Source organism: Podarcis vaucheri (genome assembly GCF_965113315.1).
Source record: "Podarcis vaucheri genome assembly, chromosome: 6".
NCBI lineage: Eukaryota > Metazoa > Chordata > Lepidosauria > Squamata > Lacertidae > Podarcis > Podarcis vaucheri.
The window spans coordinates 50,270,772-50,286,317 of NC_138764.1; the positions used below are offsets into that span (position 1 = coordinate 50,270,772).

The 15,546-nt window shown below is 42.9% G+C and overlaps 1 protein-coding gene across 3 annotated transcripts; it reads right to left on the minus strand.

Moving 5' to 3' along the window:
- Nucleotides 1–266: 266 nt before the first annotated feature.
- SHISAL2A (shisa like 2A) lies at nucleotides 267–14,741 on the minus strand. 3 transcript variants are annotated; one of them, XM_082228201.1, is made up of 4 exons: nucleotides 13,466–14,562; nucleotides 10,269–10,414; nucleotides 7,135–7,217; nucleotides 267–2,907 (listed from the first exon to the last, which is right to left on the minus strand). In XM_082228201.1, exons 1-3 carry the CDS (start codon nucleotides 13,645–13,647, stop codon nucleotides 7,186–7,188), a joined length of 360 nt encoding a protein of 119 aa, XP_082084327.1. In that variant the 5' UTR covers nucleotides 13,648–14,562; the 3' UTR covers nucleotides 267–2,907; nucleotides 7,135–7,185. The 3 variants fall into 3 exon arrangements, with proteins under 3 accessions (XP_082084327.1, XP_082084326.1, XP_082084325.1); XM_082228200.1 differs by having other exon boundaries at nucleotides 267–2,910; nucleotides 13,466–14,558; XM_082228199.1 differs by lacking the exons at nucleotides 267–2,907; nucleotides 7,135–7,217 and having other exon boundaries at nucleotides 9,829–10,414; nucleotides 13,466–14,741.
- Between the last annotated feature and the right edge of the window lie 805 nt (nucleotides 14,742–15,546).

Sequence of the window (15,546 nt, forward strand, 5' to 3'; positions counted from 1 at the left end):
ACAATGGAGTGCACCTCTTGGGGTGAAGTCAAACTGCTGCGTTAGCAGTACCAAAGTGACCTCCCCAGAGTACAAACCTGGGCAGTGTGTATGGAGGTCTTGAGCTGCCCAGACAACAAGGCTCCCCTTTCAGCCTTGCTGATGTGGTCCAAAGGAAAGCAATATGCTTGGCACCAGCTTGGCTGCGGGAGGTGCCAGAATGAGGCATACAAGGTGCTATGCAACCGTCTTAGATTAAAGAAAGATGACTAAGGAAGCTGATGGGGTAACCAATAATTTCCACATTTTAATTTCCATACAATCACCAATTTAAATCATTTGCATACAATTCACATAAGCATGGCAGAGTACCAACAATAGCTTTTGAAGTTGTCCCTTTTCTGTGATGCCAAATGCACATTTTCCGGGGGTAAGAGCAGCGGGTCCTTAGGGATTTTGATGAAAACAACTGGTTGAGATCTCATTCTACATTTTTAAAAAAGCTTTGGCAATAATGGAGTGGACAGATGGAGCAATTAGTGTTGGAGTACTGGCATGATGCATGGAGCATGCAGAATAAGATGCTAGACCATTTCTCATGCCAAAAATCAATTTAATATGACACTTTAAAAAAAAAAACCTATCACAAAAGCACTGTGATGGTGGGGCTTGTTGTCTCTGACTATTCATATCAGCTTCAGCCCCTACACTATGGAATAGAAAGGAAAAGTGCAGAGAGAGGAAAACAAAGTGATGTGTGGTTGCAGACAAACTTGTGAATAAGAAAAGAGAGGATTGGTAGACTAAAGTACAGAGGGGGAGCAGAGAGATAATGGAATTCAGAAATGGAATTCAGTGGAGGAGAATGTGGGCAAAAACAGATGAGGCAGTTGAGAAACTGAGTGTACAGTATCTGGGGAAAGCAAACAAAATGCAGACTTGTGATTGTGCAGAGAAAGAAATAGTTCGTGGAGAAGGGCTATAGTTTAGGGACAAAACATCTGCTTTGCATGCAGAAAGGTCTCAGGTTCAATCCCCAGCATCTCCAGATAGGGCTTTAAATGTCTCCCTGCCTGAAACCCTGGACTACAACTCCCATCAGCCCCAACTGACATGACCAATGATGAGGTATGATGGCACTTGGAGCCCAGCAACACGTGGAAGGCATAGCCTCCCCACTTCTGGGATACAGAAAGAAATGACAGTGTACTATGGAGCAGAGAGAAAGAAAGAAAAGGTGGGAAAATGATCAGAAAGTGGAGTTCGGTATTAGTGAAAAGTGAGAAAGCACTGCATAGCACAGAAATGAAATAGAGAATGAATTGAAAAGATGACAATGAGTTAACACTGTAATCAAAATACTTTTCTATGGTTCACATAACAATGTAGCTCACTTGAGTTAGCAGAACTACAGAAGTGGCCCTCAAAGTGATGTGCAGCCTTTCCTGCTATGAATGAAATATTTATTTATATAGCCATGGGTTTTCCACCCCATGCAAGTTTATGTCTATAATTAATATAGGAGAGTTGATCACTGTAAGCCTTCAAAAATAATAGTGTAAGCTAAACAGACTTGCTTATCGTTAACATGATGCATAGAAGACTGTCAGCCTATGGTTTAATGAGAAACAGCTGCTCTGATGAACAAAGGTGTCACTAACAGATGTCTTTATAAACCGTAAGCCACTGAAGCAGATCCTGTGGGCCTCAAATGCTCCTGGCAAATTAGTAAACTGTTTACTTACCTGCTTTTTAATTTTATCAAGCCAATTTCATGGAACTGGTTTTAATTGCTAATTGCATCTTTCTATTTAGGATTATGTAATACATTGAGGAGTCTCTTCAATTTGGCTTTGAACATGCACTTTTAACTCTTGCTCATGTTGGTGCCTTGAGTGAAGCACTGTTGGTTTTTGCTACAATTTGAATTGCCACAACTAACTTTAATAGTATATATAGTAAAGTTATCGTGCCTTCTCAACATCTGCCTATTTTCACCCTAAGAGCTGCAGGGGAGGCCCTGCTCAGGGTCAGTGAGCATGGCCCATTTGGCAGTGACATTGAACAAGACCTTCTCTGTGGTGGCACCCCAACTGTGGAACTCTCTCCTGCTAGAGTTGCATTTGTGCCCCCCTCCCTGATTCTGCCAACAGCTAATCCAGGCCTTTGGAGTAGAGTGAATGCAGCTGATCATTTGTAATCCCTTGTCTGATGTACTGTGAATTCTGTCTTTTAAATCATTTTACTGATATTACTTTGTATAATGTACTTAAGGTTTTTCTTTGCCATCTTAGACCCCTGGGAAGGAAGAGTGGGGCAGAAATAAATAAATAATATGTATGAGCAGATATCATCAAAATGTGTTTCCGCAGTACACAATGAAGACACAAATGAAATCTTAGGAAGCGGGGTATTGTCTGTTCAGAAAGAACCACGTGTTTAACGCAAATGTTTGCAGATGCATAATTCAAAGCAAATATTGGGACACAAAAAATCACTTTCTTAACGGAAGTTATGCAGATCAAAATATACTGTTGCATTTGCATTTTGGGCATGTAAGATGGTCTGTATGAACAACAGGTTACTTTTTTTAAAAAAAAAAGCAATAGTAGCTCATTTAATTAAAAGTGAACATTCCTGCAAATATAAGACAATACATACTTGTAAAACAGAGGGGGAAGGTTGTCAGTGGATCAGGGCCTGCAATGTACATGAATGGTGACAATCATGATTTCGTTTTCCTGGATACTTGTCCAGGTTGGCCCCTGAGCATCAATAGCCTTCACAGCAGCAATAGAACAACTTTCAAAGTGCTCCTTGGCTTCTTGAGTTGGATTCTTCCAGTCCAGCTTAAAGACAAGAGACTCCTTTTGTTTCTGTGGGGCTGTGTAGACAGTTTTGCTGGTGTGTTCTGAAAGATGCAGTTTTCTGCTATGGAAACAAAACAGAAACCACTATTAAAAACTCTCTCTCTCTCTCTCTCTCTCTCTCTCTCTCTTTCTTCTGAATAGATTTGTCTTTGTCATACTTGAATCTCACTCTTCCTCCATGGAGCTCAGGATTGCATACATGGGGCAATCATATTTTATTTGCACAATAACTCTGTGACTAATAACCTTAGAAGCAAGAAATAATGTTACCCCAGCCAAGATCAAGGGCTAAGCAGGAATGTGAACCCCAGGCTAGAATCCTAGATCTGGGAATGCCCCATTAAAGTCAACTGGACTTGCTTCCAGAGAACTGCACTATCCGTTTCCTACCCAGGAACACGTTAACTACTACAGCTGTAGCTCTACACATGCTTCATAAGTATAAGCTTTAAAAAAAGAAAAGACAAGAACACTGAGTTAACAATCCAGTTCTGTGATGAAGCACAGAAAGTTATTAATACTAGCCTAAAAGAATGCATGAAGAAGATGACAAAGATATCTTGGCATGGGGCCAAATCAAGTGTGATGTGGGACATCCACAATTAGGATCTTTCAGCTCCTGTTTTGCTTACAGTGACTTTGAAGATCAGCTCTGGGAAAGTTTCACCCTTTCTTCCTATGTGTTTTCTCTAGTGCAAATTGCTTTCCCCTCCCAAGCTATTATTAGCTCCAAAAGGAGGCAAAAGACAGGAAACTATTAGCAGCTCCATCAGAAAAGGGGCATGGGAAGAAAGGTTAAATAATATTCCTCAGAGCACTACTCTGCCAACCTCCAAAACAGCACAATAACAAAAACGCGGGAGAGTCTGTTAGTGGATTTCCGACCTCACAACTAACTTGTCACTAATTTAGCCAAATCAACAGCTATCTGCCATAAGCACAAACAGATTCATCAACAGATAGTAGCTGAAGTAGGAAAATGCCCTCTTGCATTCTGCTGGGGACAATGGATCAATAATGCCCAAGGTCAGAGTGCTAGGAAGCTTGCACTTCAACAGCTAAAACAACCATGAAGCTTCACTCCATTTGCCTGTATAAAATCCCCACTCATTTGTCAGAGCAATGCTGATACAAATGCCATGCACAGCATTGCCTCTTTCTCCATCGTTTTTGCCCCAAGTCAGTCTCTTGGATGCCAAAGCTGCTCCATGAAAGGGGCTTGCAGGTTTTCTTTTTGGTGTAGCTGAGTAAGATTGCCTTCCATGAACACAGTCTTAACAGTGAATCTGTAAGTGACTGTGGAGGCCAGTTCTAGATCCACATGTCCTTCCACATTGGGGACATAGGTTTCCGGGCGGAAGTTAATCATGGTGTGGATTTGCCAAGCTGTGCCTTTCTCTTAGCACATTTCTCCCTTTTGTCCTGAGTTCGAGCGTCTTTAAAGTCCATGACATCTTTGGTAAAGGCTGTTCTCCAACTGGAGCGCTCACAGGCCAGTGTTTCCCAATTGTCGGTGTTTATATTTTTCAAGATTTGCCTTCAGAGAGCCTTTAAACCTCTTTTGTTGACCACCAGCATTACGCTTTCCATTTATAAGTTCAGAATAGAGTAGTTGCTTTGGAAGACGATAATCAGACATCCAAACAACATGCCCAGTCCAACGAGGTTGATGTTGAAGAATCATTGCTTTAACAATGATCCTTGCAGGTACTGCTGCTACAGTGTCATGGCTTCAGCTCCTCCCCCAGCAGATGGAGTAGGGCAGCCTTGCAGTGGTGGAACAAAGATTTCATTTGCACAGGGACTAGTCAGTGTGAGAACAAGGCTTCCTGTTACACCAGCTTAGTGCTTGATGTAGTGCTATGTAACTACGGTATAACTACATCAAATCAGGTTTCAGTCCCATTGTTGAATCAGTGCTAGCTCTCGCACAGTTGGCTACATTACATTCTGTCATGCTGTGCATCAAAGGACGTAGCAATACAGGTGTGCATCAGAGATGTGCATCAAAGGCACAGCAGAAAGATCTGATCAAGCCACATTTCAAATGTGTACTAATAAAACATATCAACAGGCACAAAGTGCAAACAGAAGGAAACAGCTTCTTCATGAGCAGCAGAAGACTGTAAAGTGGCATCGGGGGGGGGGGGAGGACAGTTACACTTCTATAATATATGCTTGAGAAGACTTGCTTTTGAAACTCCAAGGGCTCTGATTTCAAAAACAATATTAAACTGCATGGTTTTTCTTTCTTTCTTTCTAGGCTATCAAGCTAAGTACCATAGAAAGCATATGTTATATATGCATTCCTCTTTGGCCATGGATTGATCTGTTCCCATTCACAATTCTGCATTAAGCAAAAACCATAGAAATTTATGGTAGCTGCTTTCCAGCCCTCTTTTTTATCTGCACTGAATTAGCCATCAGATCGTTTTCCTCATCTTAAATACACACGTGGACATGGAAGAAAGAAGTATATCTACATAAACTCTAAGCTCTGCTTCAAGACCCAGAAAAACAGCTTGGAGAAAAAGCCCCTGCTATTAATAATTTTGTTATCTTCACTTTGACCCTGCCTCCCATGTTCATCAATATACTAAGGCTTAATCACTGGTAACATAAGAGGGAAATGACTGTTATTCATATTTAATCTAAGCACACACACAAGGGCTTCTGATCACAAGGTGTTTAGCGCTGCAATGTTGAACGCTATCTGTTAACTCTGTTCTACCCTGTTTCCCCATTGTTTAAACCAATTCACAAACCAAGAACTTACACACCTAACGCTAATAATGAACCATATGTTGCAGATATTACACATGACAAGAAGACTTGGTCTATTTATTTGTATCATTTATTATGATCCTTGTTTATAAAACCCAATAAAAAGTTATTTTTAAAAATGCACCCTGAAACTCACAAATAAGATTATAAAGCCAACCAAAGGAATGCAGTATATTTCATTTGTTGACTAAAGCATGTTTCTTTTATCAGCATTTTTAGTTCAAATCCTCATTGATCAGTCAGCAACACTGTGCTGCCTCCCTTTCAATAATCCACAGACAAGTGCACTACAAAAATAATTTTCTTCTGTCCAGATGAATCAGTGTTTATTATCAACGGCTAAATCCTTCTGTCTCAGCTGAATTATGTGCTCTATGACGCAGACAGCTTGGCCTTTCACCTGAAATGTTACTACTGCAATACAACATACTATCTCCCCATCTCTCTGAGGAAGAAACAATCCACACTCATTATTCAGGAAGTAGAACAATGCTAAGCTACTTAGCCCAAACTTAATTTCCTGTCTTACCCAGGGGTCTATGTCCCAGAATATTTGCTTTCATGAAAATGTTTCATTGACTGTTTCCACAATGAGTTCTAACGCTTCCAATTGTCAGTTGTGAAATTCATTAACATTGCATAAGGGTGGGGAGGGCAACCGGTGGCTTTCAGCCTAATTTCATGGGGTAAGGGGCAGGGCCGGCCCACCCATGAGGCAAGTTGAGGCAATTGCCTCAGGTGACAGGATCCAGAGGCAGAAGATCCTAAAAGGGATCTTAATTCCCCCTTTGTTCCTGATGTAGATCTTCCCTCACCCCTTCTTCCCTGGCAGGGAGCAGAGTACCATTTTGTGGTTTGCCTCAACATCAAAATGTCTTGGACTAGCCACAGGTAGCTCAGAATAAGAAAACGAGGATTTGGGGAGAACCTCTGCCAAGTGATCGGTTCAGACCTCTAAGAAGAGTGATTTGTTCTACCCCCAGCAATCTGCTAAAGAGAGAAGGGGGTGACAGAAAGAGACGACTTCTCTCCTCTGTGAACCTTTAAAAGATGCTGGGGGGAGGCGTGTCTGGAGGGTGCACAGGGGTCTGGAGAGGAGGAATGGGGAAAGTTCCCTTTTGCAAATGGAAGTCTACTGCACTAGTGGAACATCAGTACTGGGTATAACCCAATGTTACCTAATCCCTGCATTTCACAAAAGCTAATATTTGACCTGAATGGGCCTGCTCAATGAAAGTCACAAAGATGGCAAGGACTCTTATGGACTAAATAATACAGCAACAAAGTAGGCATACAAATGAACAATCTTGCAAGTTCCATGACTGCATGAGAGGGTAGTGGGAACACACCCTCTGCCATTGTACAGGTGAAGGGATTTGTTTGAACACACCTATACTGTCTTTCAAATAGCAAACAATTCTCATCAATCCTGAATTCAAAAGCAAACATTCCCTCATGTACAAAGAAGAGACTGGGGGCTGTAACGGGAAGAACAGTGTACCTGTTTGCTTGCAGAACTGGTCCGTACATGTCCTGTTCCACACACCTTTCTTTAACATAAAGAACTTCCTCTAGTTTCTCGACCTGAAAAACAAAAAGGACATCTTTCTCAGTCAACCTGAAATGAAGGAGGCATCTTTCAGTTACAGGATCTAATGAGGATGCTCTGCTGGTATGGTCTGAAGGTACATGAAGCCATCACCTTGCTGAAGTTAAGTTGAGTCTGATCAATATCTGGATAGGTGACTGCCTTGGGTCCAATGACAGGGGGAAAAGGGGTTCTAACTCTAAGAAAATAAATAAAGGATGCTCCAGCCACATAGTTAGCAAGAGCAGGCAGTGCAGTGGGGAGGTGTCTTACCAGGGCAAGGCAGCAGCTAGAACAAGGCTGTGTCTGCACACTGGTGGGAGCATCCATTGGTGTGCTTGCACAGCCCCAACCTTGCACACTGCCCTGCTCTGCCTCATCCCAATAAGTGACGGTGATTACTGTGTTAGGTGGGTAGCTCTGCAGCGCTGCCCCATCTCCTCCTGGTAGTTATTCTTGATGGGATGAATTAGCATAATTTCTTTCCAGATCTGATCTCTGAGCTTCTGACAAAGCAAGGTTTAGGAAGGCAATGGCTGCATAAGCTGAAATTGAGTTTGCCGCTTAGTTCTGAACTTGCTCTATTGTCACAATTAAAATGCATCTTGTACTATTCTAGTAAGTTGGCAACCCTAATAAGCAGAGACACCAAAGTCAACTTGTGTAGTTGGCCTTTTAACACTTACTGCACAGAGTGTCAGCTGTTCCTCAAAGCCTCAGATTTATCACTTAAAAAGGCCAAGTAGAAAGTTTCAACAGCTTTACTGTTTCTAATTAAGCAGATTAGGGACATTCAAAGCATGACTGACTAGTTCCAAAGGAAATGAACAGATATCCAGTTATGATAAAGCAACTTGATCATCAGCTAACCTTATAATTAAGAGAGATAAGAACAGGTATCAACAAATTTAAGTTAACGCACTCAAGAGTATAATAATCATTTTTAACAAGCTGGAAAACTTCAAATTCACATATATATATTTCAAATCAACCTAATTAAGGTTGTCATAGTTACCAAATGTGCCACTTAGTGATCTTTCCCCAGGTCATTCTTTTAAGGGGAAAAACAGGAAATAAATGAGTTTATCTGATTCTGAAGTTCCTTTAATAATTAGACCAATATGTCTGCTGCTGTATCTGTACCCACAAGCAATTGTTGCTCAAAGATGGACATTAAAGCTTATTCCTTTTCTAGTCCATTGACAGCTAAGTCATATTTTCTACTGTGACCTGGTGTTTTCTGATGGTAGATAAAGTTCCACAAAATCAACTGTTTTACCATAGTTATGACGACATATGAGGCAGAAAGGGGGTGCTTCCAGATGGGAGGTTTTGTCATGACCCCACTGAAGGAAACCTCTTTGGAGGATCTGGAGAAGCAGCCTACATCACAGGGTCATGAAGCAGAGGAGAGGAAGGGACCCTGGGGGGTCAACTAGTCCAACTCCCTGCATTGCAGGAACCTCCCATACAATTTGAAACCATCCCGGACCATGCTTAGCTTTGCAAATGTGCTAGCAGTCTTATTGCTGCACCACTAGTTGACAGTATATATGCTGCTAGAGCTTTAGTGAAACACCACAGCTGCCCCCCCCCCCCAATTTCAAAAGATTGAAATAATAACTAGAAAAGTAGCTGGAGACTGATGATGGGTTTAATTCCAATTTCAGAGGATAATCAATACAGTTCCCTTGAATTCACAGAACAAAAAGTTTTCATCTGGAATTGAATTAAATTGAGTAGGTCTGTTGCCTAAGGATGAGACAACTAGGACTAAGAATCTCTTAATTAGCAGGCCGATATGCTTGCCATCTCTAGAGAATGTCCCATTAGGAACCCTTTAACAAAAAAAGGGAGCAAAGAAGGCAGCTTGCTGTTTCTGTCAGGCTCAACTTTGCCTTTCAAAAAAAAAAGTATTAGGTGTTTTTGCTAATTAAAATAAAATAAGAGAGCTGACAGAATTCTCTATAATATGATTGCACCTCAAAGATCTTTCCACACCTCTCTGTTGGAATCAGGAAATCTTTCGTATTAGAAAAAAAATTCTCTGCTGCTCCTTCAGCATGGCTTATAATACTCAGCAAGAAGGTGAACAGGAGGTCTCTCTTTAAAGAAATGCTGGCTCCTGTCATTTATGAACATTTTCAATATGACCTTTGATATGAGTTTGTTTGGTCTTATTTTCTGTATATCAGCAGTAATGAAGGAACAGAAATTGGTGATGATTAGCCCGAACCAGAACTTGCTAACATCAATGGGAGCCTTTAGTCTGGAGCTGAAGCCAGACCAGGCAGTTGTGGTTATGGGCAAGGGAGCTGCATGCTTTGTATAGTGTGGGGGTGCCCATGATTAAGGTGGCTACCATGCATGTGGTAATCAGATTCAGCATCTGAATGTAGTCCTGGACCCAGCACCAGTTTTGGAGTTGCAGGGCACTAACAGTGTGGGATTATGACCACACTTCAAAATCAAGGATCTGCCAACTATCATCCATGTTCCCCTAACTGCCAGGATGAACGCATCAGATAAGTCTTCTGATATTGTATTTAAAGACAAAAAGACACTGTGGTGATCAGTTCATAGGTCAGGCCATAGCTCTCACTCAAATGGTGATAAGGTCTTCCCCAACATGATAGTGGCAAGATCTAAGAGAACTGCTAAGTTCTCCCAGTCCAGGTGTGCATCTTTTCCAACAAGCTATACAACAGCCCATTCCCTTCCTTTCCTAATGAGCATAAAATGAAGCCCTGTGATTGGCTTGCTCCTTTTCACTGTTGTACTGAGTGACTGTTCTATTGCCCAATGGACTACTTGTTCTCCTGCTACATACTGTCTGAATATTTTTTTGCCTCTAGAACTTCAAGAAGGAATAAATGTTGCCTGAGCCATCTGAATTTGGAAGACTCGGAGAGCTTAGTGTTGATTTAGAGAGAGGCTAAAATTTGAGACTGCTTGATATCAGAACAATTTAAAAACCCAGGTGGTGAGGAATCTTGGAACTACTAAGGAAACATCTGAATGTTCTCTGCTAAATGAAGAGCTCTTACCTGCTGACTGTAAGCTTAAACTGAGGCCTCTATCCAGTTTGCTTTGTGGCTTCGTGCTGATAAACAAGTAACAAAGAACGCACACAGTGATGATAAAAGCCAGCAGGACCACTGCTGCAATTGACAAGCCAATAAGTGCTCCAACACTGAGAAAAGAAAGCAACAGAATTTAATGTGCTGGACATTCTAGGAGCATTGTCAAGCACACCACAACAAGAAATTATCAGCATCACATGTACTTAAAGAAGGAAGACAGATGTTTTGACAGAATAGAGATAAACTGATTTGTCTTTAATATTCTCATGGGAACTGAATTTGTCATGAAATTCTACTCTTATTGATCCAGAGCAGAACTCCAACGTATAGTGAGCAGAGTAAAAACTTAAACACGTTGCAGGATTCCCAAAAAATAGATCAGAGGCAATTGTATTTCATCCAGCAGAGCTTTACTGCTACCGAAGGCAAATGAGCATAATGGTCACAAATCCAATACAATCAGGATTGGCACTGTCCATAAGAAATCTAGTTGCAGCGGACTTAACTTAAACTTACAATAACTTATAATAAGACTAAAACTTAGCACTATATACAGAACACCACACCAGAAGGAAAAGAGAAAGAAAGAGAAAGTGAAACCCAGGCTCCTTCTGGCCTCACTTTTATAGTCAGCATGATCTTGACAGAAAAGAGATCCAGTTTCAACCAGCTGTACTCAGCTTCTCTGAAGGAATAACCCAAACATCATGAACCTTCTGCTTGTTTCTTTCACACAGAGAAGCTTCCAGAACCCTCTTGAATTAAGTAGAATAGGAAAGATTTTTACACATCAGAACAATACTTTCTGTACTGAGAAAATGCAAACTGATACTCCCCCCATTTATTAGGTACAGGAAGTACTGATATGCAAAACACCTATAGAAAAACATTGCATGTACACCTTCCTTCTACAAGAATAAATCCTAGCCTTTTGTTGCTAGACCTGCAATTTACAGCAAACACATTCCTTCACTATTCCCGGGGAGATAAACATGGACTCAGAGAGAGAAGGGGACTGAAGCTATCTAGTCCAACTTCCTGCTGCAGGAAGGACAATATGCCTGTCAGCCACACACACCCATTGTGATATTCAGTTCTAAATGGACTAAAACAGAAGTGGTGTCCTGAAGCAAATGTTTTGCCACAGGCCCCCATTGTAGATTCCATTTGCTGGTCTGGTCTTCGCATGCAACAGAAACAGGTGTAGAGTCCCAAGGTATGGACTGTACCACTTCAGACCACATGTGGAGGATCATTATTTTGAATGATCCTTTGTATAAAATTATTACTTTTTAATATGAAAAAAGTGAAATTCCGCAGGTTTCTTTTTAACTCCTACACAGGAATTTAATTCCTACACAGCCTTTGCTGTAGAAATTTTGTATTCTGTGAGGTGGACTTCTCTCACATGAAATGTAGTAGCACCATCTGCCTGAATAGCTTAGTACCTAAATTCAGTCACTGATGATTGATATTCTTGTTTTGAGATGGCATCTGTTACTTCTGAGGAAGAAACTGGCAGACGAGAGAGTGTAATGAAGAACGTTAAGTGTTATGTTGCTATTCCAACCATAGTTGACATCCCATCCCTAATGACGCCGTCAGCATTGAAAGTGCTGCTGTTTTTGACTAGTCATGACAATAAAATAGCTGTTCTTGTTGGTAGCTATTTGGTCTGTCTACTTTTCTGAAATAACTCAGCATGGTGTCAGAAGTCTAAGCCTTAAAACTCACAATTGCTTACTATGACAGTTTTAAGCTCCAGAAAGCTTCAACTTTGATGATACATGTGCAAGGCTATGCCTCCTAGGAGCCACTTATTTGGCCACAGTACTTAGTGATGTCTGCATGTACAATAGGTGTCACTGAACACATGAGGGGGAGGCAGGATCCCACCCACAAGATGTCATTTGCAAATACTCTTTTACTCAATATCCAAGTGATCACAGTTGATACTCCTTAAAAATATAAACTTATTCAATACTTTGGTTTCTCTTCAGATTGGAGAAATCTTTTTATCTTTTACTCATACAAACTTAGCAGTAACATAGAACTTTTTTTAAAGTGTTCAAAGTGTTTTCTGTGCATTAGCACAGGCTTGTTGTAAACCACTCACAGGGTTGGTTGCCTGTGACAATTATTAATCACCTCCAGGTAACCAGGCAGGGAAACCTCTACAATAGTTTGTTCCTCTTTTGAGCACAAGTAAATACAATAATATATTGGAGGACTAGACAAGGGATTCTGCCTCCCCCTGCCCCCTCAGCTTGTTAACTCAGGTGGACTTTTCCAAGGCTGCACAAAGCCTTGCCACAGCTACACTATCCATATTGCAAATGTGACATGGAGGCTACAAGCTTATACTGTACCCACTTATCTGGGAGTAAGCCTCACTGAATTCAACAGGATTTACTTCGAAGTGGAAATGCATAGGATTGCACTGTGAATATAACATGACTTGCCTAAAACCACCTGGATTAAGTTTGAACCAAATCAGATTCTTGTTAAGAAAACTCTTTCGCCAATTATTAATGATCAGTTATTTCTACAAAGAGACAAATCTTTCATTTGGATTAGACTAGGCTAGTAGCTACCATTATCCTGTTCTGTACCACTAATATTAATTAGAGTTAATGAAAAGGCATGCATTGGAGTCTCAGACAACCCATCCTTTTGTCACTCTGGTTGTTGCCAGTAATAGATATACAATGATTCAAAGGACAAGAGGGGAAATTACGGTATTATATGTTAAGTCGTCTCTTGAGCATACCTCTTTGTCTCGCTGCAAAGTGACGATCCTCTCACACTGCTGCTGCTACAAGGTTGCTAAAACAGGGGTAAAAAAAAATCCCCTCCTAAAATAATACAAGCTCTAAGCAATCGGTTTAGATTGCAGAAAGTTCCCATATTTGGTTACACTACCAGTTTGCACATTCACACCCCTGCCACACACATTCCCTCTCTGCTAGTGGCTCAGCTTAACTTAGTGCCACAGCTTAGCCTGGTGCTAAGGCAGCACTGAAACGGCCACAGAATCATTATACAACCTCTGAGCGTGTGCAGAGCGCATTCCACTAATTCCACACACAGAGACACACCAAAGGGTCTTGGCACTGTGGTGGACTGGGCGGGCAGCCCCCCAGCCTGTCTCCTCGTCTCACCTGAGCCACCACATGTAGTTGTGCTCGTAGGGGAAGAAGCTGTTCGGGTCATCGCAACAATACTTGAGGTCCTGGAAGCCGCAACAGTAGATGGAGCCGGGCTCGCCTTCCTCCCCCGGGCAGCTGAAGGCGCTGACCAGCACCTTGTCGGCGTTCATGTAACTCGTGCAGTCGGCGCTCATGGTGCAGCCGAGCGAGCGGAGTCTGCGGCGAGGCAGCTCGGCTTCTCCTTTCAGAAGCGGCGGGGAATTGGAATCGAAGGCGCCGCAGAGCAAGGAACCGCGCGCCGGAGGCAGAGCGGGTAAAAGACGCCCGCGCTAAGGGAGGAAGAAAGGCGCAACCCGAGGGCGCAGGAGGAGCCGGCTCGCCTTTCCTGCCACTTCTGAGGCGCCACAGGCGCGCCCCCTTCCACCTCCGCCGACGGACTGTCTGCTGTCGCCAAGGCGGAGGGTTTCTTTCTCCCTCTGCCGCCACTCCCGCGCTCGCCCTGTGCGACGCCCCGCCTCCCTCGCCCTGCTGAGCCTTCTGGCCATTGCTAACGCAGCAGCGATCCTGTGAAGGGAAGCGAAAAGGATGGATCACGCAGCCTCGGCGCAGCGTCGAGGGGATTTCAAGAGAAACCATTTCAGGCGTTATTCCAGACCCTTTTTCTTGTCCGGAGGGTCCCATTCATGGGTGCGAATAAATCCACATCAGCGCCCAACTCTGTGTTTGAGGAGCCAGGTCTGGCAGGCTGCAGCAGCCTGAAAGATTGCCGTCGTCTGAAGAACCCGTCCAACCAACGCAGTTAAAACGGTGAGGTGACAGACCACGATCTTTGGACACCTGGTTTCCAGTTTTGACATTTGATAAGCAAAAGACGCCCCGGAATCAACCACCCTGGGATCACACGGATAGTTTTGGATTGATCCAAGAATGGAAGAGGCAGGGTAAGAAGGAGATCAGGGTAGCTAAGAACCAGCTCTGAACTGTGAAGGTGGCACCTGGTGCTAGGTGACAAAAGTGCACACACTTCAGTCTAGACTCAGGATAAGTTATGGGTTGGCCCTACCATTAGGCAAAGTGAGGCAACCGCCTCTGGTGGCAGATTTGGGGTCACAGATTCCCCTCTACCAGAGGAGAGAGCTAGGTATGCACTCCCTAACCTAGCCTCCTTATCTTGGGTGTCATGGAGGGTGCCATCCTAGTGCCAGTACTGCAAGTCACATTTCACTGCTGATTTTGTTGACTTCCATATATGGAGCATCAGGCACCACCTTGCCTCTCTTTCAAAGCGGCTGAAGTCGGGGGGGGCCAGAGAGAGCCCCACCCCACCTCCAACCCCAGTTCCCACCCGTCAGCCCTCCCTTCCCGGTTTCTACATTCACCTGCCAACCCAAGTCTGATCCCAACAGTGCTGCAGGCCTTTTGACAAACAGCATAAAGAAAGAAGTGAGGGTGACACTGTGATCTAAACCACTGAGCCTAGGGCTTGCCGATCGGAAGGTCACCGGTTCGAATCCCCATGACGGGGTGAGCTCCCATTGTTCAGTCCCAGCTCCTTCCCACCTAGCAGTTTGAAAGCACGTCAAAGTGCAAGTAGATAAATAGGTACCACTCCAGCGGGAAGGTAAACGGCGTTTCCGTGCGCTGCTCTGGTTTCACTGGAAGTGGCTTAGTCATTCTGGCCACATGACCCGGAAAAACTGTCTGTGGACAAACGTTGGCTCCCTCGGCCAGTAAAGTGAGATGAGTGTCGCAACCCCAGAATCATTCACGACTGGACTTAACTGTCAGTGGTCCTTTACCTTTACCTATGCCCTGCCCTTAAAACAAACATTGGCTCATTCTAAAATCTTGCACCCCATAACCAGGATGAACTTCAGCCTTGTAATTACAAAATGCACTTTAAGTATCCTTAGTGTTACAAAATGCACACTGTAAGTCTAAATAGTGTTCTAGGACATTGTCACTTGGGGCTTTAGTTCTTGGTATAAGGGCTAAGACAGCGGTTAACCAAACGGTGAAGTACAATGGTACCTCAGTTTACGAACTTAATCTGTTCCGGAAGTCCGTTCTTAAACAGAAACCATTCTTAAACT